At 48.6% G+C, this 25,411-nt stretch overlaps 1 protein-coding gene across 2 annotated transcripts in view; it reads left to right on the forward strand.

The window, feature by feature from the left end:
- LOC137306572 (small conductance calcium-activated potassium channel protein 3-like) overlaps positions 1 to 24,467 on the forward strand; it is a 63,961-nt gene extending 39,494 nt beyond the window's left edge. For both annotated transcript variants that reach the window (XM_067975856.1, XM_067975857.1), the window contains 4 exons: positions 10,695 to 10,805; positions 13,756 to 13,883; positions 15,401 to 15,470; positions 18,347 to 24,467. In XM_067975856.1, coding sequence (XP_067831957.1) covers positions 10,695 to 10,805; positions 13,756 to 13,883; positions 15,401 to 15,470; positions 18,347 to 18,628 — 591 coding nt within the window. In that variant the 3' untranslated portion in view covers positions 18,629 to 24,467. The remainder of the gene's footprint in view (positions 1 to 10,694; positions 10,806 to 13,755; positions 13,884 to 15,400; positions 15,471 to 18,346) is intronic.
- Positions 24,468 to 25,411: the final 944 nt, after the last annotated feature.

A 25,411-nucleotide genomic window follows, 5' to 3' on the forward strand; every position in this document is an offset into this window, starting at 1 on the left:
ATATTGTATTTCATGTGCCAAATCTCCGCCCACTCACCTAGCCTGTCTATATCCCCCTGCAGGTTTTTTATGTCCTCCTCACTCTCTACTTTCCCTCCCATCTTTGTATCATCTGCAAACTTTGATATGTTACACTCGGTCCCCTCCTCCAAATCGTTAATATAGATTGTAAAGAATTGGGGACCCAGCACCGACCCCTGCGGAACACCACTGGCTACTGGTTGCCAGTCCGAGAATGAACCATTTATCCCAACTCTTTGCTTCCTGTTAGGTAACCAATCCTCCACCCATGCCAGAATATTACCCCCAATCCAGTGATTCTTTATCTTGAGCAATAATCTTTTATGTGGCACCTTGTCGAATGCCTTCTGGAAGTCTAAATACACTATGTCCACTGGTTCCCCTGTATCCACCCTGTAAGTTATGTCCTCAAAGAACTCAAGTAAATTTGTCAGACATGACTTCCCCTTCGTAAAGCCATGCTGACTGTGTCCTATTAAATTATGTTTATCCAAATGTTCTGCTACTGTCTCCTTAATAACAGACTCCAAAATTTTACCCACCACAGATGTTAGGCTAACTGGTCTATAATTTCCAGCCTTCTGCCTACTACCCTTTTTAAATAAGGGTGTTACATTAGCAGTTTTCCAATCTGCCGGGACCTTTGCCAAGTCCAGAGAATTTTGGAAAATTATTACCAAAGCATCCACAATCCCCACTGCCACTTCCCTCAAGACCCTAGGATGTAAGCCATCAGGGCCAGGGGATTTATCCGCCTTGAGTCCCATTAATTTACTGAGTACCAATTCCTTAGTGATTTAAATCGTATTTAGCTCCTCCCCCCCTAGAGCCCCCTGTTTGTCCAGTGTTGGGATGTTCTTAGTGTCCTCTACCGTAAAGACTGAAACAAAATATTTGTTCAGCATTTTTGCCATCTCCATGTTTCCCACCATTAATTTCCCGGTCTCATCCTCTAAGGGACCTACGTTTGCCTTAGCCACCCTTTTTCTTTTTATATAACGATAGAAACTCTTGCTATCTGTTTTTATATTTTTTGCTAATTTATTTTCATAATCTGTCTTCCCTTTCTTAATCAATCCTTTAGTTACTTTTTGCTGTCTTTTGAAGACTTCCTAATCTTCTATCCTTCCACTAAGTTTGGCTACCATATATGTCCTTGTTTTTAGTCGGATACTATCCTTAATTTCTTTACTTAGCCACGGATGGCTGTCATTTCTTTTACACCCTTTTTTCCTCAGTGGAGTATATTTGTTTTGAAAGTTGTAAAATAACTCCTTAAATGAACACCACTGCTCATGTACCGTCTTACCCTTTAATCTATTTTCCCAGTCCACTTTAATCAATTCCGCCCTCATACCATCATAGTCTCCTTTATTCAAGCTCAGTACGCTTGTTTGAGAACCAACCTTCTCACCCTCTAATTGGATATGGAATGTGACCATGTTATGGTCACTCATTCCAAGGGGATCTTTAACTAGGACATTATTAATTAATCCTGGCTCATTACACAGGACCAGGTCCAAAGTTGCTTTTAAAAGATGTTTCCGGACTCTTATGGGCTGAGGCAGATATCGGGTAAACTGCAAAGTGCCTTCATTTCAGGTTTATTGTCTCTTCATTGCAGGCAGTTCCCCGGCCACTCGTTGCTGTGAATCCAATTAAATTTCCTTATCGGAACAGGGGACATAAAACAGCGTCAGCTGGGCAAATTAATATTGCTGGCAAAAATAATTGTGAATATAAAACGGACTGTGACAGTTCCACCCACTTGTTCATTTCTGTTAGTTTCTCCTCTCTAACGTCCTGCTACCCTACGTCCCAGCCATTGCCCTTCACAACTGCTGTGCACCCACCTTTAGTAGCTGAGCCTTCTGCTGTCTCTACTGCGTTTGGGATTCTCCTCCCCGTTTCCTGTTAATCTTCCGCTCCCCCATTTAAAATAAAGAAAGAAAGAACTTGCAATTCTGTAACACCTTTTACATTCTCAGGACTTCCCAAAGCGCTTTACAGCCAATGAAGTACTTTTTGAAGTGTAATGTAGGAAACGTGGCAGCCAATTTGCGCACAGCAAGATCCCACAAACCGCCATATGATACTGACTAGATAATCTGTTTTAGTGATGTTGGTTGAGGGATAAATATTGACCTAGGACACCAGGGAGAACTCCCCTGCTCTTCTTCGAAATAATGCCATGGGATCTTTTGCATCCACCTGAGAGGGCAGACAAGGCCTCGGTTTAATGTCTCATCTGAAAGACGGCACCTCCGACAGTACTTGAGTACTGCACTGGGACTGTCAGCCTGGATTTTGTGCTCAAGTGGGGCTCAAACCCACGGCCATCTGACTCTGAGGCGAGAGTGCTACCCTTAAAACCTAGTGACTGCATTTTCACACATTAGTGTTGCTAGCTGTTTCTCCTCTGTGAACTGTCCTGGGACATATACTAATTTATAATGTTATGTAAATGCAATTTGTTGTTGTGTGATTGTTGGGGATGCTGTTTAATATATGTCTGACATTCAAATACCATTGTGTGGTGCAGTGAGTTGCACAGCCAACCTCTACATCAGGGACCTGGGTTCAAATCCACTCAGAAATCCCCTCCTCTCTCTGCTCACTGTGAGGGTCCTTCATGTTTGGGGCAGTCACAATCCAGGTTCACAGGCTTGCAACATAAAACCTCCCCTAATTTGACACCGATGGCAATCTCACTCAAATGGGAAATGGTAAAAATTGTCACACTGGGCGTGTTTGATGGGACAGTGTAGAGGGAGCTTTACTCTGTATCTAACCCGTGCTGTACCTGCCCTGGGAGTGTTTGATGGGATGGTGTGGAGGGAGCTTTGCTCTGCATCAAACCCATGCTGTACCTGCCCTGGGAGTGTTTGATGGGATGGTGTAGAGGGAGCTTTACTCTGCATCTAACCCATGCTGTACCTGCCCTGGGTGTGTTTGATGGGATGGTGTAGAGGGAGCTTCATTCTGTACCTGCCCTGGGATTGTTTGACGGGACAGTGTAGAGGGAGCTTTACTCTGTATCTAACCCATGCCTGAAATGGGAAGAGTTCTATTGCCCAGAGCTAACATCTGTGAAGAGCACAAAAATGTTCCTGGGAGACCCATGATATTCTTTAAATTTCTTTTAAAGAAAAAACCTACTCTAAAATCACAAGGAAACAGGATGGTTTGTTGCTCCCTCAGTTCTTGGCTGGATTCAGGGTAATATTTCCTCAATCTTATAAAAGTTGGAGACAGTCTGTGCTGTACCATTGTTCATTATCTTTTATTAAAAACCATCCTCGCCTTGAGCCTGGAGCTCCACTCAGAGACAGCTGGAGATGGGAAATACTCGGGAGAATAAAGCTTTCTCAAAATATTGATGTAAAATAAAGAAAGATCCCGTTTCTCCCCTCCGTGCCTGAAGGCGCAGATTCTGAAGCCATGTGGCCGGTTTTTTTAATGCGCGACCTTGGGGTGCATCACACCCCAACCCGATCCTGTCCTTAACTGGCGCCAATACACAGAGACGCAGTTGCATTTTCAAGCTGGGGTTGCTGTATAGCGATCAGGCCCTGGTAACCCCGGCTGATATAGCCTCCCCTACCACCCACCCCCCCCAACCCCGACAACCCAAACTCATTCCCTTCCCTAGCTTGGGGGGCACTGAGACAAATTGTCAGAGCCACCCTGCTCCCCACCCCCGCCATAAACTGCTGCCTTGGCTGAGCTCAGTTAACTCAACACAGACCCAGATTATAATCTATGGAGCTCCCTGGGCTGTACGACTCAGTGCCACACTGGGCAGTGCATTTAAAGAAATCACTTGCATTTCTATTGCCCCTTTCATGACTTCAGCACGTCCTAAAGCACTTTACAGCCAATGATGTACTTTTTGAAGTGTAGCCGCTGTGGTAATGTAGGAATCAACCCCCTGAAGTTGATGGTGAGTCTCAAACGGGAAAGCCAGTAATTCTCACCCAGTGACCAACATCCAATGGTTTGTATCCCCTTGCGGGGTGATCTGATCAAGGTGTTTAAAATGTCAGGTCAATACAGAGAAACTGTTTCCTCTGGGTGCGGGGATCGAGAATAAGGGGGCACAATCTTAAAATTAGAGCTGGGCCGTTCAGGAATGAAATCAGGAAGCATTTTTTCCACACAAAGGGTAGCAACATAGGAATGGGAGAAGGCCATTCAGCCCCTCGAGCCTGTTCCACCATTCAATTAGATCTGTGGAAATCTGGAACTCTCTTTCCCCCCCCCCCCCCCCGCCCCAAAAGGCTGCGGATGCTGCAGGTCAATTGGAGCTTTCAAGACTGAGATCGACATATTTTTGTTAGGTAAGGGTATGAAGGGATATGGAACAAAGGCCTCTAAATGGAGTTGAGGCGCAGATCAGCCATGAACTAATTGAATGGTGGATCAGGTTCGAGGGGCTGAATGGCCTTCTCTTGTTCCTATGTAACAGTGAAACTTGAATTAGCTTTTGTCGGCAATTTTCACTGAAATCCGTTTTCCGACTGAAACCCTGGGGCTGAGACTTCACTGGGGGTCTCACCCACCTTCCACCGGAGACCAGTGGTACCCTAGTGGACTTTCAGCCCCTCCCACCCCGCCCCTCCATGCATTTAAAGGAGCTGCTGGGGGGAGGGGCAACTGGATGGCGCAGGGTGTAATGGAGATACAAAAAGCGGACAGGAAAAGACCAGCTGCTCCATCAAGCCCATCCCCATTCTGCACCATTAAACCCCCCTCCCTCCTCCCTGCACACTGTCACGCAATCTCCTGGGAGAGGCAAAGAACAAACAACAACTGGCATTTACATAGCGCCTTTAACGTGTAAAAGATCCATCGGCGCTTCTCAAGATTGTAATCAGACAAAATTTGACACCAAGCTACATAAGGAGATATTAGGACATGTAGGTTTTAAGAACGGTCTTGAAGGAGAGGTGGAGGGAATTCCAGAGGTGAGGGCCTAGGCAGCTGAAGGCACGGCAACCATAGTGCCTGTGGAACTTTACTCCAGGATCAGTCACCTTGCTCAGGAAAGGAAGAGAGAAGTTTATGGAATTATTAAAGCTGTTGACGTCATCTCCAACCAGGGGAGATAAATCCTCACTTTAATATTTCATGTATGAAATGAATTTGATGCAAAGTAAGGGATCATCTATAATTCTCACAGAACTTAGTATGTGTATGTGTGTGTGTGAGACAGAGAGAGAGACAGCTGGCTCATGACGTCTACTCCTGTGAGTGATTTAAAGCAGACCAACCAGGTCTGAGTGTGCGTTCAGTTCACGGTGAGAGGTTCTTTTTGGCAGTTTTTCTCCCCTGCTCTCTGAAGGTGCTGCCTCTCACTGGGGTACGGGTTCCACAGACACTGACTCTCACTGGGGTACGGGTTCCACAGACACTGACTCTCACTGGGGTACAGGTCCCACAGACACTGACTCTCACTGGGGTACGGGTTCCACAGACACTGACTCTCACTGGGGTACAGGTTCCACAGATACTGACTCTCACTGGGGTACAGGTTCCACAGATACTGACTCTCACTGGGGTACAGGTTCCACAGACACTGACCCTCACTGGGATACGGGTTCCACAGACACTGACCCTCACTGGGGTACGGGTTCCACAGGCACTGACTCTCACTGGGGTACAGGTCCCACAGACACTGACTCTCACTGGGGTACGGGTTCCACGGACACTGACTCTCACTGGGGTACAGGTTCCACAGACACTGACTCTCACTGGGGTACAGGTTCCACAGACACTGACTCTCACTGGAGTACAGGTTCCACAGACACTGACTCTCACTGGGGTACAGGTTCCACAGACACTGACTCTCACTGGGGTACGGGTTCCACAGACACTGACTCTCACTGGGGTACAGGTTGCACAAACGCTGACTCTCACTGGGTTACGGGTTCCACAGACACTGACTCTCACTGGGGTACGGGTTCCACAGACACTGACTCTCACTGGGGTACGGGTTCCACAGACACTGACTCTCACTGGGGTACAGGTTCCACAGGCACTGACTCTCACTGGGGTAAAGGTTTCACAGACACTGACTCTCACTGGGGTACAGGTTCCACAGGCACTGACTCTCACTGGGGTACAGGTTCCACAGACACTGACTCTCACTGGGGTACGGGTTCCACAGACACTGACTCTCACTGAGGTACGGGTTCCACAGACACTGACTCTCACTGGGGCACGGGTTCCACAGGCACCGACTCTCACTGGGGTACAGGTTCCACGGGCATTGACTCTCACTGGGGTACGGGTCCGACACACACTGACTCTCACTGGGGTACGGGTTCCACAGACAATGACTCTCACTGGGGTACGGGTTCCACGGGCATTGACTCTCACTGAGGTACGGGTTCCATGGGCACTGACTCTCACTGGGGTACAGGTCCCACAGACACTGACTCTCACTGGGGTACGGGTTCCACGGACACTGACTCTCACTGGGGTACAGGTTCCACAGACACTGACTCTCACTGGGGTACAGGTTCCACAGACACTGACTCTCACTGGAGTACAGGTTCCACAGACACTGACTCTCACTGGGGTACAGGTTCCACAGACACTGACTCTCACTGGGGTACGGGTTCCACAGACACTGACTCTCACTGGGGTACGGGTTCCACAGACACTGACTCTCACTGGGGTACAGGTTCCACAGGCACTGACTCTCACTGGGGTAAAGGTTTCACAGACACTGACTCTCACTGGGGTACAGGTTCCACAGGCACTGACTCTCACTGGGGTACAGGTTCCACAGGCACTGACTCTCACTGGGGTACAGGTTCCACAGACACTGACTCTCACTGGGGTAAAGGTTTCACAGACACTGACTCTCACTGGGGCACGGGTTCCACAGGCACTGACTCTCACTGGGGTACAGGTTCCACACACACTGACTCTCACTGGGGTACGGGTTCCATGGGCATTGACTCTCACTGGGGTACAGGTTCCACAGACACTGACTCTCACTGGGGCACGGGTTCCACAGGCACTGACTCTCACTGGGGTACAGGTTCCACAGACACTGACTCTCACTGGGGTACGGGTTCCATGGGCATTGACTCTCACTGAGGTACGGGTTCCATGGGCACTGACTCTCACTGGGGTACGGGTTCCATGGGCACTGACCCTCACTGGGATACGGGTTCCACGGGCACTGACTCTCACTGGGGTACGGGTCCCACACACACTGACTCTCACTGGGGTACGGGTTCCATGGGCATTGACTCTCACTGAGGTACGGGTTCCATGGGCACTGACTCTCACTGGGGTACGGGTTCCATGGGCACTGACCCTCACTGGGATACGGGTTCCATGGGCACTGACTCTCACTGGGGTACGGGTTCCATGGGCACTGACTCTCACTGGGGTACGGGTTCCATGGGCACTGACCCTCACTGGGATACGGGTTCCACGGGCACTGACTCTCACTGGGGTACGGGTCCCACACACACTGACTCTCACTGGGGTACGGGTTCCACGGGCATTGACTCTCACTGAGGTACGGGTTCCATGGGCACTGACTCTCACTGGGGTACAGGTCCCACAGACACTGACTCTCACTGGGGTACGGGTTCCACGGACACTGACTCTCACTGGGGTACAGGTTCCACAGACACTGACTCTCACTGGGGTACAGGTTCCACAGACACTGACTCTCACTGGAGTACAGGTTCCACAGACACTGACTCTCACTGGGGTACAGGTTCCACAGACACTGACTCTCACTGGGGTACGGGTTCCACAGACACTGACTCTCACTGGGGTACGGGTTCCACAGACACTGACTCTCACTGGGGTACAGGTTCCACAGGCACTGACTCTCACTGGGGCACGGGTTCCACGGGCATTGACTCTCACTGGGGTACGGGTCCCACACACACTGACTCTCACTGGGGTACGGGTTCCATGGGCATTGACTCTCACTGAGGTACGGGTTCCATGGGCACTGACTCTCACTGGGGTACGGGTTCCATGGGCACTGACCCTCACTGGGATACGGGTTCCACGGGCACTGACTCTCACTGGGGTACGGGTCCCACACACACTGACTCTCACTGGGGTACGGGTTCCATGGGCATTGACTCTCACTGAGGTACGGGTTCCATGGGCACTGACTCTCACTGGGGTACGGGTTCCATGGGCACTGATCCTCACTGGGATACGGGTTCCATGGGCACTGACTCTCACTGGGGTACGGGTTCCATGGGCACTGACTCTCACTGGGGTACGGGTTCCATGGGCACTGACCCTCACTGGGATACGGGTTCCACGGGCACTGACGCTTGTGGGGGCACTGAATAGTGATCAGGAGGAGGAAACCTGGCTGATTGTACCCCCTCCCCACCTCAGAGACACTGAGGCCAAATCTGGCAACCCCGCTGCTGCGCTGACTGTGGGGCTCAGTAAGACTCTAGCAGTGCCTTTATCCATAATGCCTTCAGTCAGTTATACCACATGATAAACCAGCACATTCAGAGAATGATTGTGCCGGCCATCTGATCGCTGTGGTGTTTGAGTGCAATCTGTAACTTGTGTCGAGTTAGTGCAGACGGAAGTCAACAAGGGAATTATCTGAATGATTTAAAACCTGTTATTAAAAATCTCGTACAATCTGTCAGTGAATTATCAAGGATTAATATTGTCGCAATATCACTGCTTGGCTGACAGTAGTTCCCTCGGGGACTGGTAGTGAGACTGCACTGACTGATTGTTTGGACACACTATCTGAGCAGTTTATAATCCTACTCGGATAACTTAACCTGTCTACATTTTTAACATTTATTTTCGTTCCTTCCCCTCTTTGGTTCCCCCCCATCGATATCGATTACTGGATGAGACAGCAGGCAACTTATTTAAAGATACCTGCTCCTCATTTCTTTCTCTCTCCCATGCTCACTCTTTCTCTAACTCTTTTCTTTCTGTCTATCTCTCTTTCTGTGTCTCTTTCCGGCCTGCTCTCTCCTCCTCCTCTCTTTTCTCTGTCTCTTTCTCCTTCTTCTATCTCTCCCATCATCCTCTTTATCTCTGTCTGCTTATTCCCTGTTCTCTCTGTCTGTCTCTTGCTCTTTCTCACTGTCTCTTCTTCCTTTCTCTCTGTCTGTCTCTCTCTTCCTCCCCTGTCTCTATCGCTCTCTTCTTTCTCATTCTCTCCCTCCTTTTTCTCTCCCACCTCGCTCTCACTCCCTTTCCTCTCTCACTAACTTTCTCTTCCTCCTCTAACACACTCTATTTCTCTCTCTATATACCTTTTTTTTCTCTGTTTCTCTTTCTTTCTGTCTCTCTCCCTCTTTCTATCCCTCCCTCTTTCTTCCCCTCCCCCCCTTTGTCTCTGTCTCTCATTCTCTCTCTCTGTCTCTCTACTCCCTTTCTCTTTCTCTTTCACGGCCTTGCTTCTCTCTTTCCTTCATGTATTGTGAAATCACCATATTGCACGGTGATGGGTTGGAGGTATGTGTATTTGAATTTGGGGTGTGATCTGGGAACCTGTTAGAGGGGCAGTGGGACTTTGACTCATCCCTGGTGTTTCTCCTGTTTTATATCAGTGTTTACTTTCCAGAAGAAGAGCATGTTCACTTTAGAGGAGAAACAGCTTGTTCAAAAATAATTAATCTCTTCTCTTTGGTTTTTTTTCCCTTCCCTTTCCTGGGTCCCCACCTCTCTACCCTTGCCTGTGTGTCTCTCTTGCTCTGTCCCTCTCTCTCTGTCCCTCTCTCTCTGTCCCTCTCTCTCTTTATGCATTGCCCGCTCTATCTTTTGTGTTTCCCTTCCTGTCTCTACTTGTTTATGCATCTCCATCTCTCTCTCTGTCTCTCTTTCTATCTCCATCTCTCTCTCTGTCTCTCTTTCTATCTCCATCTCTCTCTCTGTCTCTCTTTCTCTGTCTCTCTTTCTATCTCCATCTCTCTCTCTCTCTCTGTCTCCCTTTCTATCTCCATCTCTCTCTCTGTCTCTCTTTCTATCTCCATCTCTCTCTCTCTCTCTGTCTCCCTTTCTATCTCCATCTCTCTCTCTGTCTCTCTTTCTATCTCCATCTCTCTCTCTCTCTGTCTCCCTTTCTAACTCCATCTCTCTCTCTCTGTCTCCCTTTCTATCTCCATCTCTCTCTCTGTCTCCCTTTCTATCTCCATCTCTCTCTCTGTCTCCCTTTCTATCTCCATCTCTCTCTCTGTCTCCCTTTCTATCTCCATCTCTCTCTCTGTCTCCCTTTCTATCTCCATCTCTCTCTCTGTCTCCCTTTCTATCTCCATCTCTCTCTCTGTGTCTCCCTTTCTATCTCTCTCTTTCTATCTCTCTCTCTTTCTATCTCTCTCTCTTTCTCTCTTGCCATCTGTCTCTCTCTCTCTCTCTATCTATGTTCTCTCTATTTCTCCCGCTCTCTATCTTTCACCCTCTATCCATTTGTCACCCTCTCTGCCTGTGTGTCTCCCTTTCTGTATCTGTTTGTATATATGGATCTCTATTTCTCCATCTCTCTTTGTGTCTCTCTCTTTCTCTCACTTTGTCTCTCTCTCTCTGTTTATGTGTTACCCTCTCTGCCTGTGCGTGTCGCCCTTTCTCTGTGTGTATATATCTCTCTTTCCCCTTTCTGTTTGCGTGCGTCTCTCTCTCTCATCCCCTCCCCCCTCCCCAAGGGTGCAGGATGTACAGCTCTGGTGGTGGCAGTTGTTGCTAGGAAACTAGAACTAACCAAAGCCGAGAAGCACGTCCATAACTTCATGATGGATACACAGCTCACCAAGCGGGTAAGGAGACCAGGCTGTATTAAACCTCTGTGAACAGATGTCACATGTCAGCACATACATGCTGTGATCTGGTCAATCTGGAGCGCCGAACAGGACCAGCGTGAGAGTGAATTGACGGGAGCAGACAAGCATCTTAGGCGAGTGGTGTGACAGGCGCTGCTCGTCCTCCACCTCCCCGCCCCGTTCCCTGTATCACAAAACGCAGACATAATGATTCCCAGCATCGCCCTCTTACTATTCCTTATATTTTAAGGGCCTCCCTTTATTTATTTACAACATGTATTTTTGTTCCATTTTTGCCCAGACTTTCTGGTCCCATAAGTGCCGGCCGACTGCCCTCTGGGACCTCACCCCAAGCGACTGTTCTTCCAGCGTGAGTCTGGACAGGGAGCGTTGGCAGGCTGATCGACCGCAGAGGGCATCGCGGCTGAGCCATCACCCTTTCTTCACCCGATGCCTGCCCACTTTCCATAGCAGGGATCATGGGTCAGTGATCAGGCCTAGCCCCAGCCCTGCAATATCGAGGAGTTTATATTCCCCCCTCCCAGTAATATCGAGGAGTCTGTATTCCCCCCTCCCAGTAATATCGAGGTGTCTGTATTCCCCCTCCCAGTAATATCAAGGAGTCTGTATTCCCCCCTCCCAGTAATATAGAGGAGTCTGTATTCCCCCCTCCCAGTAATATCGAGGAGTCTGTATTCCCCCCTCCCAGTAATATCGAGGAGTCTGTATTCCCCCTCCCAGTAATATCGAGGAGTCTGTATTCCCCCCTCCCAGTAATATCGAGGAGTCTGTATTCCCCCCTCCCAGTAATATCGAGGAGTCTGTATTCCCCCTCCCAGTAATATCGAGGAGTCTGTATTCCCCCCTCCCAGTAATATCGAGGAGTCTATACTCCACCCCCCCCCCCACCCCAGTAATATCGAGGAGTTTGTATTCCCCCCCCCCCAGTAATATTGAGGAGTCTGTATTTCCCCTTCCCAGAAATATCAAGGAGTCTGTATTCCCCCCTCCCAGTAATATCGAGGAGTCTGTATTCCCCCCTCCCAGTAATATCGAGGAGTCTGTATTCCCCCCTCCCAGTAATATTGAGGTGTCTGTATTCCCCCCTCCCAGTAATATTGAGGTGTCTGTATTTCCCCCCTCCCAGTAATATCGAGGAGTCTGTATTCCCCCCTCCCAGTAATATCGAGGAGTCTGTATTCCCCCCTCCCAATGATATCGAGGAGTCTGTATTCCCCCCTCCCAGTAATATCGGGCTGACTATATCCCCCCCACTGCTGGATGGGCCTCAGAAGATGAGTGACTAGATGATAGACACTATCCTGCGTGGGACACGGGAAACATCTGGGAATCTTGGACAATTATCGGCTGGGGCAGTGAGAGGAATCCTTCTCCCGTCCTTGGGCCTGTCCAAATGCTACCAAAACAGGATATCTGAGAGCTGCCAGAGAGAGGAGGCATCTGACACAAGGTCACACTGACATGCTTGGAGCAGTCTAGAGTTTCCATACCTGTCTACATCTACTGCGTATCATCACAGGAGAGCGGAACCTCCTTATTTCATTCAGAAGATCCTTGGGATTCCATGGATACGTGACTGAATTAGATCAGGTTTGAAGTTCTCTTGTGTGACACATATTCTCCTTTGGCTGTGACAGCCCCAGGCCGCCTTCCAGGCCTCTGGTCACACCTTACCTGGCCAGCTGCTCAAGAGAGGCAGAGGAAAGAAAGAAAGGCTTGCATTTATATAACGCCTTTCACAACCTCAGCAAGTCCCAAAGCGCTTTACAGCAAATGAAGTACTTTTGAAGTGTAGTCACTGTTGTAATGTAGGAAACATGGCAGCCAATTTGCGCACAGCAAGATCCCACAAACAGCAATGTGATAATGACCAAATAATCTGTTTTTTAGTGGTGTTGGTGAGGGATAAATATTGGCCGGGACACTGGGGAGAACTCCCCTGCTCTTCTTCCAATAATGGCCATGGGATCTTTTACATCCACCTGTAAAGGCAGACGGGGCCTCGGTTTAATGTCTCATCTGAAAGACGGCACCTCCGACAGTGCAGCACTCTCTTAGTTCTGCACTGGGAGTGTCGGCCTCGATTATGGATTCATGTCTCTGGAGTGGGACTTGAACTCACAACCTTCTAACCCAGAGTGAGAATGCTACCCACTGGACCACAGCTGCTATCCTTGACGGAGTGACTCCCTCCAGCAAATGAAGGCTGGGCACTTGCCCAGAGCAAGGCAAGGCGGGAAGGTTGGCAGAAGACTGTTTCTCAATGCTGTAGTTATTACACCTCCTACTGGCCAGTTTCCAAATAACATCAGTAGAGCCTTGGGTTACGCGGCCCCATTGCTCCCCCACAAATGGAGTGGGGGGATCCAGAAATCGATGGGGAGAAAATAACATTGAGAACACAGCTGGGCCTCACCCTTGGTTAAGGCTGTTTAGAGACAATAATTTAACCCACTTCAAGATCCCGCAAGAAAAATGGACACATTGCATCAATAAGAGGTGGCCTTCCAGTCCCTTCATGTTCCATTGGTGGGCAATTGTGTCATGGGCAATAGCTTTTCCACTCGGGCACCTTGGATACTTGATCTGTCACAAAGCTGGGAACAGCAAGCCACACAATTAACAGAGCAAGTCACTGTAAACCAAACAAGATGGCGGAGAGATTGGACCAAGCTTCTTTTTTCTCTCTGCTTTTTCTTTGAAAGGGTCCTCATGGTGAGACTCCCTCTGTTAAAGGGTCCCACTGGTGAGACTCCCTCTGTTAAAGGGTCCCAATGGCGAGACTCCCTCTATTAAAGGCTCCCAAGAGTGAGACTCCCTCTGTTAAAGGGGACCTGATGGTGAGACTCACTCCCTCACTCTCAGTTGCTTCCTCTATCATTCCCGTCGCTTCTCGTCCCTAACCTGTTGCTTTTCCCCCCACTAGATTAAAAATGCAGCAGCCAATGTTTTGCGGGAAACCTGGCTGATCTACAAACACACAAAGCTTCTCAAGAAGATCGACCACGCTAAAGTGAGGAAGCACCAGAGGAAGTTCCTGCAGGCCATCCACCAGTGAGTTCATGGGAAAGGAGTAGTGAAATGGAGAGCCTGCACTCAGAGGACAAATATACAGGACCATAGGCAATACCCGGCAGTGAGTTACAGGCTGGACTCTAATCGAAGGGTTTGGGGGGGTTTATATATAGAATAACAGATACCCGGCAGTGAGTTACAGACTGGACTCTAATCGAAGGGTTCGGGGGGTTTATATATATAGAATAACAGATACCCGGGAGTGAGTTACAGGCTGGAATCTAATCGAGGGGTTCGGGGGGTTTATATATAGAATAACAGATACCCGGGAGTGAGTTACAGGCTGGAATCTAATCGAAGGGTTTGGGGGGTTTATATATAGAATAACAGATACCCGGGAGTGAGTTACAGGGGGAATCTAATCGAGGGGTTTGGGTAGTTTATATATAGAATAACAGATACCCGGGAGTGAGTTACAGGCTGGAATCTAATCGAGGGGTTTGGGTAGTTTATATATAGAATAACAGATACCCGGGAGTGAGTTACAGGCTGGAATCTAATCGAGGGGTTTGGGTAGTTTATATATAGAATAACAAATACCCGGGAGTGAGTTACAGACTGGAATCTAATCGAGGGGTTTGGGTAGTTTATATATAGAATAACAAATACCCGGGAGTGAGTTACAGACTGGAATCTAATCGAGGGGTTTGGGTAGTTTATATATAGAATAACAAATACCCGGGAGTGAGTTACAGGGGGAATCTAATCGAGGGGTTTGGGTAGTTTATATATAGAATAACAAATACCCGGGAGTGAGTTACAGACTGGAATCTAATCGAGGGGTTTGGGTAGTTTATATATAGAATAACAAATACCCGGGAGTGAGTTACAAACTGGAATCTAATCGAGGGGTTTGGGTAGTTTATATATAGAATAACAAATACCCCGGAGTGAGTTACAGTTCCTGCTTCTGGTTGCTATCCAGTGGCTGTTGCTGGCATGTGTGTGTATGTGCTGGGTGAGAACAGGATTGGGCTTGGCTGTGATGTTACCTATGTAAACATTCACTGTCTAGACTCAGCACCAGTCTGTGCCTTTAGGAGAGGAGGGAAGAAAATTACATGGAATGACGAAGTGTATCACTGTTGATCCACCAGGATAAAAGGCTTGTTCTGACTGACTGAAAAGTAGGGTGCCACACAACGCCACTGAGTGGTAGGTGGCACATTGACACCCAGCGAGTTGCCTATCTCGGTCACGATGCTGTAGGGGAGGGGCTGTGTGATGGGCAGGCCGTTCTACGCAGGAAGTAAGGATCCGGAGAATTGTGTTCAGTTCTGGGCACCGCACCTCAGGATGGATATATTGGCCTTGGAGAGGGTGCAGCGCAGATTCACCAGAATGATACCGGGGCTAAAAGGTTTGAATTATGAGGGCAGGTTACATAAACTTGGCTTGTATTCCCTCAAGTATAGGGGCGAGTGGGGGAGGGAGAGCGTTCACAATTGGAGCATTCAACAGTTTTGAAGACCTGCATTGTTCTGTTTATCCCGTAGGCTCCGCAACGTGAAAATGGAGCAGAGAAAACTCAGCGACCAGGCGAACACGCTGGTCGATCTCTCAAAGGTAATATTTATAGAAAGAAACAAAATCCTTCCTTGGTGGGGGGTGGCGGGGGTTGGATGGAACAGCTCACAGTCCCTCAGGCCCCTCTCCGATTCCATGCAATTACAATTTTGCCTTGTTCCCTTGATGCCTCAGTTGGTAAGGGAGTGGAGCAGCAAGATCCCAGGTTCCAACCCCAGTTTGTGCTGAGTCAGCTGATCTCAGAAGATGGTAAGAGGTCCTCAGTGCCCCTGGGGTCGGGACAGGGGAAATAAATTCGCTATCCCCCTACTGGACGTCAGCTGAGGATGGGATTGGGCTTGGCTATGTTGCTCCCCCTGGTTGATTGCCCTGCCTTCACTGGCTGCCAAGACTCACACATGAAGAAGGGTGACTTGGACCGGGAGTTGGTGGGGGGGGTCCGTATCCCACCGGTGAGGGTCCGCACCTTTGGGAATGAATGACAGTGATTGAAAACAGAGAAGCGAAGTTGGGACAAGAATTGACAGCAATTTAACACTGTCACAAAATTCAGAAGCAGACGTAATGAGGGGACTATTCTGAAGCTCCATAAACAGCATTACTTGGGAGTTAAGAGCATGCTTTAAATTATTACAGGATTATATCTGTATGGCAGGAGCCTCTCAGCCTGCGCTGGGTTAATCCCACCGCTCGTTCCATCTCATTTCATTTACCTGCCTGTCGATTCCTTTCACCTCTGCCCCCCGATTGTAGCCATGGTAACGAGCAGCTTTTTAAGCCAATTGCAGATCTTTATTTAATTCAATTAGAAATCTACTGACACTAAGAATGGCCAACTCAGGGACCGTCTCCAAAATTCACAGCTCTAAAACGTATAGCGTATTTTATTTCAAATCATTGCAGGAGTAAAGCGAGTGGCACCAGTAAAATTGATCTTCCTTTCCGGAATTAATTCAAGGTGGAAACAGAGGGTACAGCCTGAGTCTTTTTTTCCTTCATTCGCTCTAAAAGGAGCAGTATGGGGAGCTTTACTCTATATCTAACACATGCTGCACCTTCAGCCGTAGCTCAATGGGTAGCACTTTCACTTCTGAGTCAGACGGTTGTAGGTTCAAAGTCCCACTCCAGAGACTTGAGCACATAATCCAGGCTGACATTCCATTGCAGTACTGAGGGAGTGCTGCACTGTCGGAGGTGCCATCTGTCAGGTGAGCCATTAAACCGAAGCCCCGTCTGCCCCTCTCAGGTGGACGTAAAAGATCCCACGGCCACTATTCTGAAGAAGAGCATTAGAGTTCTCCCCGGTGTCCTGGGCCAATCTTTATCCCTCAACCAACACCTAAAACAGATGATCTGGTCATTATCACATTGCTGTTTGTGGGATCTTGCTGTGCGCAAATTGGCTGCCGCGTTTCCTACATTACAACAGTGACTACACTTCAAAAGTACTTCATTGGCTGTGAAACGCTTTGGGACATCATGAAGATATAGTGAGATATACAGGGGGGCAGTGGTAATAAGGAGATATGCAGTGGCAGTACCAGTTTCAGGTGTCCTGATGCCAGTGACGACTCAGATTAATGGCGTAATGTTGTAAGTGTTCAGATTCAGTGTTGAGGCTTGGGACGAGGAGCCTGTGATTTATTGCATGAGTGCATGGCGCCCTCATCAGGTGTTCAATCTAAATTACAAGCAGGCATTCTCAGTTAAAGGATGTAAGGAATACTTACAACACCAGGTTATAGTCCAGCTGTTTTATTTGAAAATCACAAGCTTTCGGATTTCAAATAAAACAGTTGGACTATAACCTGGTGTTGTAAGATTCCTTACATTTGTCAACCCCAGTCCATCACCGGCATCTCCACATCTCAGTTAAAGGAGTCTACTGTTCTCTTTTAAAGTGATAGCTTGTGGTTTTTTCACCTTGTTCGACCCGGATCGAGGGATATTAGTGTTGGGAATGGGACATTTTTTCCACTTTTGTGATACAGTGTCAATATCAAGAACTCCCAGCTCAGGTACAGCAGAAATTAGATATGGAGTAAAGCTCCCTGAAACTGCCCCAACTCATTTTATTTGGAAGTAACAAACAAAATACTGGAAATCTGAAAGTGAAACAGAAAATGCTGGAAACACAACAACAACAAGCATTTAACTTCGTAAAACGTCACAAGGCGCTTCACAGAAGCGTAATCGGACAAAATTTAACACTGAGCCACACAAATAGATATTAGGACAGGTGACTAAAAGCTTGAACAAAGAGGTGGGTTTTAAGGAGTGTCTTAAAGGAGGAGAGAGAGGCGGAGAGATTTAGAGAGGGAATTTCAGAGCTTAGGGCCTAGACGGCTGAAGGCACGGCCGCCAATAGTGGAGCGATTGAAAATTGGGGATGCGCGAGAGGCCAGAATTGGAGGAGCGCAGAGATCTCGGAGGGTTGTAGGGCTGGAGGAGGTTACAGAGATAGGGAGGGGACGAGGGCCATGGAGGGATTTGAAAACAAGGATGAGAATTTTAAATCAAGGCGTTGCCGGATTGGGAGCCAATGTAGGTCAGCGAGCACAGGGTGAACGGGACTTGGTGCGAGTAAGGAAACGGGCAGCAGAGTTTTGACTGAGCTCAAGTTTACGGAGGGTGGAAGGCAGGAGGCCGGCCAGGAGAGCATTTAATAGTTGGAGTCTGGAGGTAACAAAGTCATAGATGAGGGTTTCAGCAGCAGATTGGCTGAGGTAGGGGTGGAGACGGGCAATGTTTCGGAGGTGGAAGTAGGCGGTCTTGGTGATGGAGAGGGTAGCGGAGACCAGGGTAGGAGGAATATCGCCAACGCGTTCACTTCCTGATCATCCCTCCGAGGAACGCAGAGACTAAATGCTGCTGCTCTTTTTGTGTGTGTGTGTGTGTGTGTGTGTGTGTCCTAGATGCAGACGATCATGTACGACCTGATCACAGAGCTGAACGATCGCGGCGAGGACCTGGAGAAGCAGATCGTGAGCCTGGAGAACAAGCTGGAGGGGCTGACCAGCAGCTTCCACGCCCTGCCGGGGCTCATCGCCGACACCCTGCGCCAGCAGCAACAGCAGCTCATCAGCGCCATCGCCGAGGCAGGCAGTGCCCAGGGCGACTCGCAGCACTCCGACAGCCAGCTGGGACTCAGCTCTGCTTCCTTCCCGACCCCTTGCACCAGCTCCAGCAGCTGTTAGGGCCCGAACCTTTCCTTGGAGCGGGACTGATTTTCCGTTCCATCCCCACCCCACACCCCCTCCACCCTCCTCCCGGCTGGCTCCGCAAACGGGAAGATACGAGGACGCAGGCAGTTAGGATTAGAGCTTTCGTCTAACTCTGCACTGCTCCCCCACTGGCTCGAGGGGTGCAGACACTCCGAGTTCTCCCTCTCCGCTGCTCCCCCCAACCCCCTCAACTCCCTCCCAGATACAGCCAGGTGCCTCCGAGAAAAAACGACATGTTCAGTTCCGAAGCAAGAACAGGGTCCGGGGCCGATCTCACTGGCTAGGAGCAGACGCGAGCATTATCTTTCAACGGGAGCGGAGATTCAGGTGTTTTTAAACATAAGAAAACTGTACCCATCACTAGGAGAGGAGCCGATCAGGAGCGTTCCTGTCATGGCCTGTTGCCAAAATGTTTTTTTTCAAAAAAGAAAAACTATATATAATATATATATATTATATACATAAAACCGAATAAGCACAACACAACGAGTGACAAACACCACTCCTCTTCACCGGTGGGTATGGCACTCAACGTTTCCCTACCCGGCTTAGCTTGGCACCAGCTTGGCTTAGTCAGTCGCACTCCCGCTGGTAAGGCAGGAGGTCGTAGGTTCGAGCCACACCCTGGGATTTGAGCGCATAATCAAGGCTGTCACTCCCAGTGCCAGTACTGAAAGAGCGCTGCACTGTCGGAGGGTCAGTACTGAGGGAGCGCTGCACTGTCGGAGGGTCAGTACTGAAGGAGCGCTGCACTGTCGGAGGGTCAGTACTGAGGGAGCGCTGCACCGTCGGAGGGTCAGTACTGAGGGAGCGCTGCACTGTCGGAGGGTCAGTACAGAGGGAGCGCTGCACTGTCGGAGGGTCAGTACTGAGAGAGCGCTGCACTGTCGGAGGGGCAGCACTGAGGGAGCGCTGCACTGTCGGAGGTGCCATCTTTTGGAGGAGAGATTAAACCAAGTGCCCCGTCTGCCTGTTCAGGTGGATGTTCGAGATCCCACAGTAGAGGTACGGGTGGGCTGAATGGCCTCCTTTGTTCCTCGGGGAGTTGTCCCCGTGTCCTGGGGCCAATATTTCTCCTTCAACCAAAAACATTAACTGGTCATTCACCCTGATTCAATATAAAAAGACAGGAGAGATTCCCAACGAGGAAATCACCCAACGAGCAGGAGCGAAGGGGAACAAAATCAAAACTTAGCTTTTCTTGTTGCGTTTGAATGGAACTCATGCAGCTTTTTTTAAGAACTGGCGGCAACGATTCTTCTGTTCCCACGACGATTCCAATGACAATAGAAGAATTTGATTTTATGCAAAAGTTTTGTCTCCCGATTGGGGTGGGAGGGAGGGGGCTTGGCGTGAGCGAACTGAATGGGGAGAGGGAGATCCTGCGCTGTGTGTGTGCGTGTGCGTGTGTGCGTGTGTGGTAAAGCCCGCAAGAGAGAGAGAAAGAGAGAGAGACTGCTCTCGGATGCTTTTAACAACGTTTTTCTTTTAAAAAGGAGAGACATAACAAAAAAAATGTAGTCGCACCTTGCCTCCACGATGCCTCGGTTTTTTTTATTAATAAAAAGAAGAAATGAAGCGTTAACCTGACTACTCGAAGAAAAATGTAGAAAACCCAAAGGGACTAAAGACACTTGGCAGTATCTGTACTCTCGCTACAATCAGTATAATGGTGATGGATTTGCTTCAGTGTTTTACAGCTGTTAAACTGTCCAGGGCTGTCAGTAGACTCTCACCGCATTCTGTGTGAAAAATGAGGTTAAACCAGAATTGGTGACCAATGTGGTAAACCAGTGTGGTTACATTTATTTGTTTTAATTGCCCCCCCCCCACCTCCTTTCCACCCCTGAATCTCACTGTGGGGGTGTGGTGGGGGGTGGGGGTGTACAAGTTCCCCACGGGCACCGACTGCCCCCCCCCGCTCCCCAAGCAATGGCCCATTCTTGATGTGTGAGTCCAGACGGTGAGTGATGGGGGGATATTCACCCGTGAAAGGCATTTCAGCTGAGCCTGTCCGTTCCCCCAATGTCCGCGGGCACCTCACTTTCTGAGAACATTCACCAGACGGTGATCAAGAATGGAAAGCCTGGCTGGTTTATGTCCTCCCCCCCCCCCCCCCCCGCCCCCAACTCCTTTACCGAGGCCAAAGACAGTTTTTAATTTTAAAACAGATTTTCCATTTATTGCACAACACTTCTCGATTTTCCCCCCTTCCTCTGTCACTTTCCTTAACCCGATCAGCATTCCCTTTTCTCCTGTTGGAATTACAATGCAACACAATTTGGAGCTGAGGTGAAGGTGAGGTGGGACTAATTGGACAGCTCTTTCAAAGAGCCGGCATAGGCACGATGGGCTGAATGGCCTCCTTCTGTGCCATATCATTCTATTGGAGATGTTGGATCAAGGGGACTGTATGGATCACCATGTCCAAAGCTGGTGTCGCTCAGGATATTCCACCTGGTAATGTCTCCGGCCTGCTCTCTCCTGCCCATCTTGCTAAGATCCCATGAAACTGATTTTTCACTGGTGGAGATGCTGGCGACAGCCCTGGATTGTCTGGTGTTTGGGTACTTGACTCGGTTACTATGTGCTTTCCTTCCGTCCCTGCCTCGGTCGTGCCCCTCTTATGTCATGTCGCAAGCCTCAGGCTGGGGGGGCCCGGGAGTTGGGGCAGCCTAAACTGCAAAGCCCCACAGTTCAAGGCTCCCACCAAGATTGAAAAGAGTAGGAGAGAAGTAGTTTGTTGGACGCCTGCAGGTTTTAAGAGAAGAGGGGGGGAAGGAGCTCTACAAGTTCGTGGTCCTGGGAAAGAATGAGTTAGAGTAGGAGACGGTGCGATGAGTCTGGATTTCAACACAGTGAGGATACGGGGAGGAGGAAGATTAGGGTGTAGGGCGGGGGGGGGGGGGGGTTTGGGAGCTTAGGAGGGATAAGAACGGAGCGTTCAGAAGATCACATCTCAGTAGTATCGATAAATAAAGATGAGAAGTTGCAACAGAGAGACGTTAAAGGCTAGAGGTGGGAGAGAGATCACCAATCAACCTTTTCTGGCATCCTGTCCCGACCAGGAGAGAGATGTGAGAAGATGAGTGGGTGCGCAAAAGGGCCACAGAGGGACTGTGGGCTCAAAGAGCTGAAAGAAACTGCCGTTTCATTGCCTCGCAGAGGCTGTGAGCAGGAAGGGGGACGAGATCTGAAGGAAAGCGATAAACGTAGAGTGGAATCATCAGTTAAAGACAGTGGCGGGGGGGGGGGGGGGGAGTGCGAATTTAAGTCCTGGGGAACAGATGAGTTAGAGGAGGAGATGGTGCAATGAGTCTGGATTCCAATGCAGAGTGGGGCAAGAGTGTGGGGGGGTTGGGGGGGAGGAGGGGAGATTGGGAGTTTAGGAGGGACAATGAGGAGAGTTCAGATGGTGCCTGTTATACGTCCCTCCTGATACTCATTTCCACTGCCTTCAATAGAATTGAACATTGGGCGTGTGGTAGAATGGGAGACAAATGCAATTCCATCTGTTTCATGTCCTCACCCACGTGTGGTAAGTGAAGGAGGCCATTGATACAGAGAAGGAGAATAAGGACAGGGACCTAGGGGAAACAGGCAGTAACAAACCATGAACAACAGCACAGAGGAAACCAAGTAACAGCCTAGAGGGGACTATATAATGATAACTTGTTTAGAATTGCACGGCTTAAAAGCTAGAAATTATCCTTCTATTAACTGCCTGGATAACTGTTTGCAATATCCAAAAACCCTAACCTTGGTCAGACTCTGAGATTTTTTAAATTTTTTTATCTGTACGGCAAATTTAAGAAGTATTTTAAAAAGTGGTTCAGCCAAAGTTTGGGATTTGATTCATCCCTTCAAGTCAGATCAATTTAAAAACAAAAAGAAAGTACCATTCTTCTGTCACCTGCAGATGATTTAATTTGAGCTACTTTCTACAGATTATGCAGTGTGTGTCTATAAGTTGCTTCCTGTTATTCGGACTGGCATTGATACATGTATATATACACAACCAAGGTACAGAGCTCTGCTGATACCTGAATGTAAACATGCTCCCTGGTGTGGTACTGAGCCAAACAGAGCAGGAAGATCCCAGGTTCCAGTGCTGGCCTGTGCTGAGTCAGCTGATCTTAGGTCAAGGTCCCCCAAACCCCTAGGCTAAGGAGGTCCATAATCAGCTCGGGCCCTCACCTTTGATCACTATCCTGTGACAGGTGTGTGTGTGTGTGGACACCAAGTGAGGATTGGGCTTGGTTGGTGATGCCCATCCTGGTCGAATATCCTGCCTACACTCACTGTCCAAGCTCGTGTGTGGAGAATGGCCGCTTGGGTGAGGGAGCAGAGGTCAGGCACCAATCCTGGGACTGTATCCCAGGGAGAGTCAGCAAAATGGGCAGAAAGTTAAAGAAAATCAACCCTAGTATTCCTGAATCCAGTGACTTGGTTACATTTTGGGATATTAATAGCTGCTTCCCCATCTTGCAGTCAGCTGATTGCTTCATCCCACAAAACACCCACGTTCTCCCGGTCTAAATGGACAATCAGTTTAATTTATCATCGGGGGAAGGTTTCTTCTGTGTGATAAGTGTACTCTTGGTTTATGATCTAGTCACTTGTAGTGCCCAGATGGGGGGGGAGGTGTCTCCTTATATATATATATATATATAAAAAAGAGTTATTAACGAGTGATAATTCCTGGGGTGGGGGCCATACATTGGATATATTGCTGTTAAGGTTGGGTTTTATGTTGATGTTCAAGTCATCCTCCAGGGCATGCTTTTGTCATGCTCTTGGTGTCCATGGTAAGTTCTTTGGAACACTTTGCTTGCAGCATATTTTTCCCTCCGATTTTCTCGCCTGAAGGTGCTGATTCTTGCTGCAGAATCATTTAATGGGGAGCATCACAGCCGAGCCCCTTCTGGTCCTCATCCAACGTGTGTGCGTTCCAGAAAGGGGGTCACTGGATAGTGGTCAGCAGTGGGAACCCTGCTTTTCTCCAACTCTACCCCAGCGATACCAAGAATAATTGTAGTGCCCCTATTGCCTCTCCCTGCTCAGGTCAGCTAACTCAATACAGATTAAGAATTGAATCTGGAACCTTCCTGGTCTACATGTTTCAGTAGCACACTGGTCTGCAATTTTGGAACAATGGAATCAAATGATGTACAGTACAAATGGCTACTAGTCTGGGACAACGGGGTCAATTAATGTACACCACAAATGGCTACCAATTTGGGACAATGGGGGTCATGTGATGTACACTACAAATGGCTACCAATCTAGGACAATGGGGTCATGTGATGTACATTACAAATGGCTTCCAATCTGGGACAATAGGGTCAAGTGATGTACACTATAAATGGCTACCAATCTGGGACAATGGTGGGGGTTAAGTGATGTGCACTAAAAATGGCTACCAGTCTGAGACAGTAGGTCATACAAATAGGCAGGAAGGTGGATGCACAGATGCTGCTAGGCTGGAAATAATTTATTTCCCAGTTCCTCCAACTTCTTTTGGCCTATTAGTCCTACCACCAAACAAGCAGCGTGCACACACAGGCATGAGCTGAGATCTGTGACAATGATTGCAAACATTTAATCTGTTGCTTGTTTCTTGGTCGCCCACTTTTCATCCCCATCTGGTTCTTGGCTTTGTTTTGGTCATGTGTGCAGTGTGATTGTACCCAAAATCAGACACGGTCTAATCAATGGTTTAAACCTGTTCACTGTACAAAGTGCCTTGGACTTCAAGCTAAGGGGTCATCATATCGAAGGATATACATTAAAGGCTTCAGAACCTAAACAACTCTGACTCTCTGGCTGTTTTTTCTCTCCTAGAACTTTAAGCTATTTTTACTCAAGGAGACTGGAATACGAAGAGGAGGAAGTTATGCTTCAGCTGTACAGAGCTTTGGTCAGAGCCCATCTGGAGTACTGCGAACAGATTAGGGCACCGCACCTCAGGAAGGATATATTAGCCTTGGAGGGGGGATAGCGCAGGTTCACCACAATGATACTAGGGCTCAAAAGGTTAAATTATGAGGACAGGTTGCATAAGCTTGGCTTTTATTCCTTTGAGAATAGAAGATTGAGAGGTGATCTGATCAAGGTGTTCAAGATGATAAAATGATTTGATAAAGAGAAGCTATTTCCTCTGGTGGGGGAATCCAGAACAAGGGGGCACAATCTTAAAATTAGACCCAGGCCGCTCAGGAGTGAAATCAAAACCCTTCAGAATTCTGAACGCCTCTATCACATCTTATCTAAACCTTCTTTGTGCTGATGAAAAGAGGCCCAGTTTCTTAGGCTCTGCCTGCTCTCCAGTACCTTGCCTACATGTGGGATCCTTAGACAGTGAGCGTTGACAGGACATTGGAGCCTGACCATGCCCTCACCCCATGTCCACACACCTAGGCTTTCCAGCAGGGGTCATTGAATAGCTATCAGGGGCTGGAACACTGGCTCACCAGCCCAGGGATACCGCGTACAGTTGCCACGCACAGTTTGGATCAGCTAGCCAGAGGTTTGGTTTTGAACCTGGGATCTTCTCTATATAGAATTACATAGAATTTACAGCACAGAAACAGGCCATTTGGGCCAACAGGTCTATGCCGGTGTTTATGCTCCACACGAGCCTGCTCCCACCCGTCTTCATCTAACCCTATCAACATATTCCTTTCTCTATCATGTACTTATCTAGCTTCTCCTTGTGATAGCGAGTTGCCTCAACTACTCCTTGTGGTAGCGAGT

This window comes from Heptranchias perlo, chromosome 44 (genome assembly GCF_035084215.1).
Source record: "Heptranchias perlo isolate sHepPer1 chromosome 44, sHepPer1.hap1, whole genome shotgun sequence".
In the NCBI taxonomy this organism is placed as follows: domain Eukaryota; kingdom Metazoa; phylum Chordata; class Chondrichthyes; order Hexanchiformes; family Hexanchidae; genus Heptranchias; species Heptranchias perlo.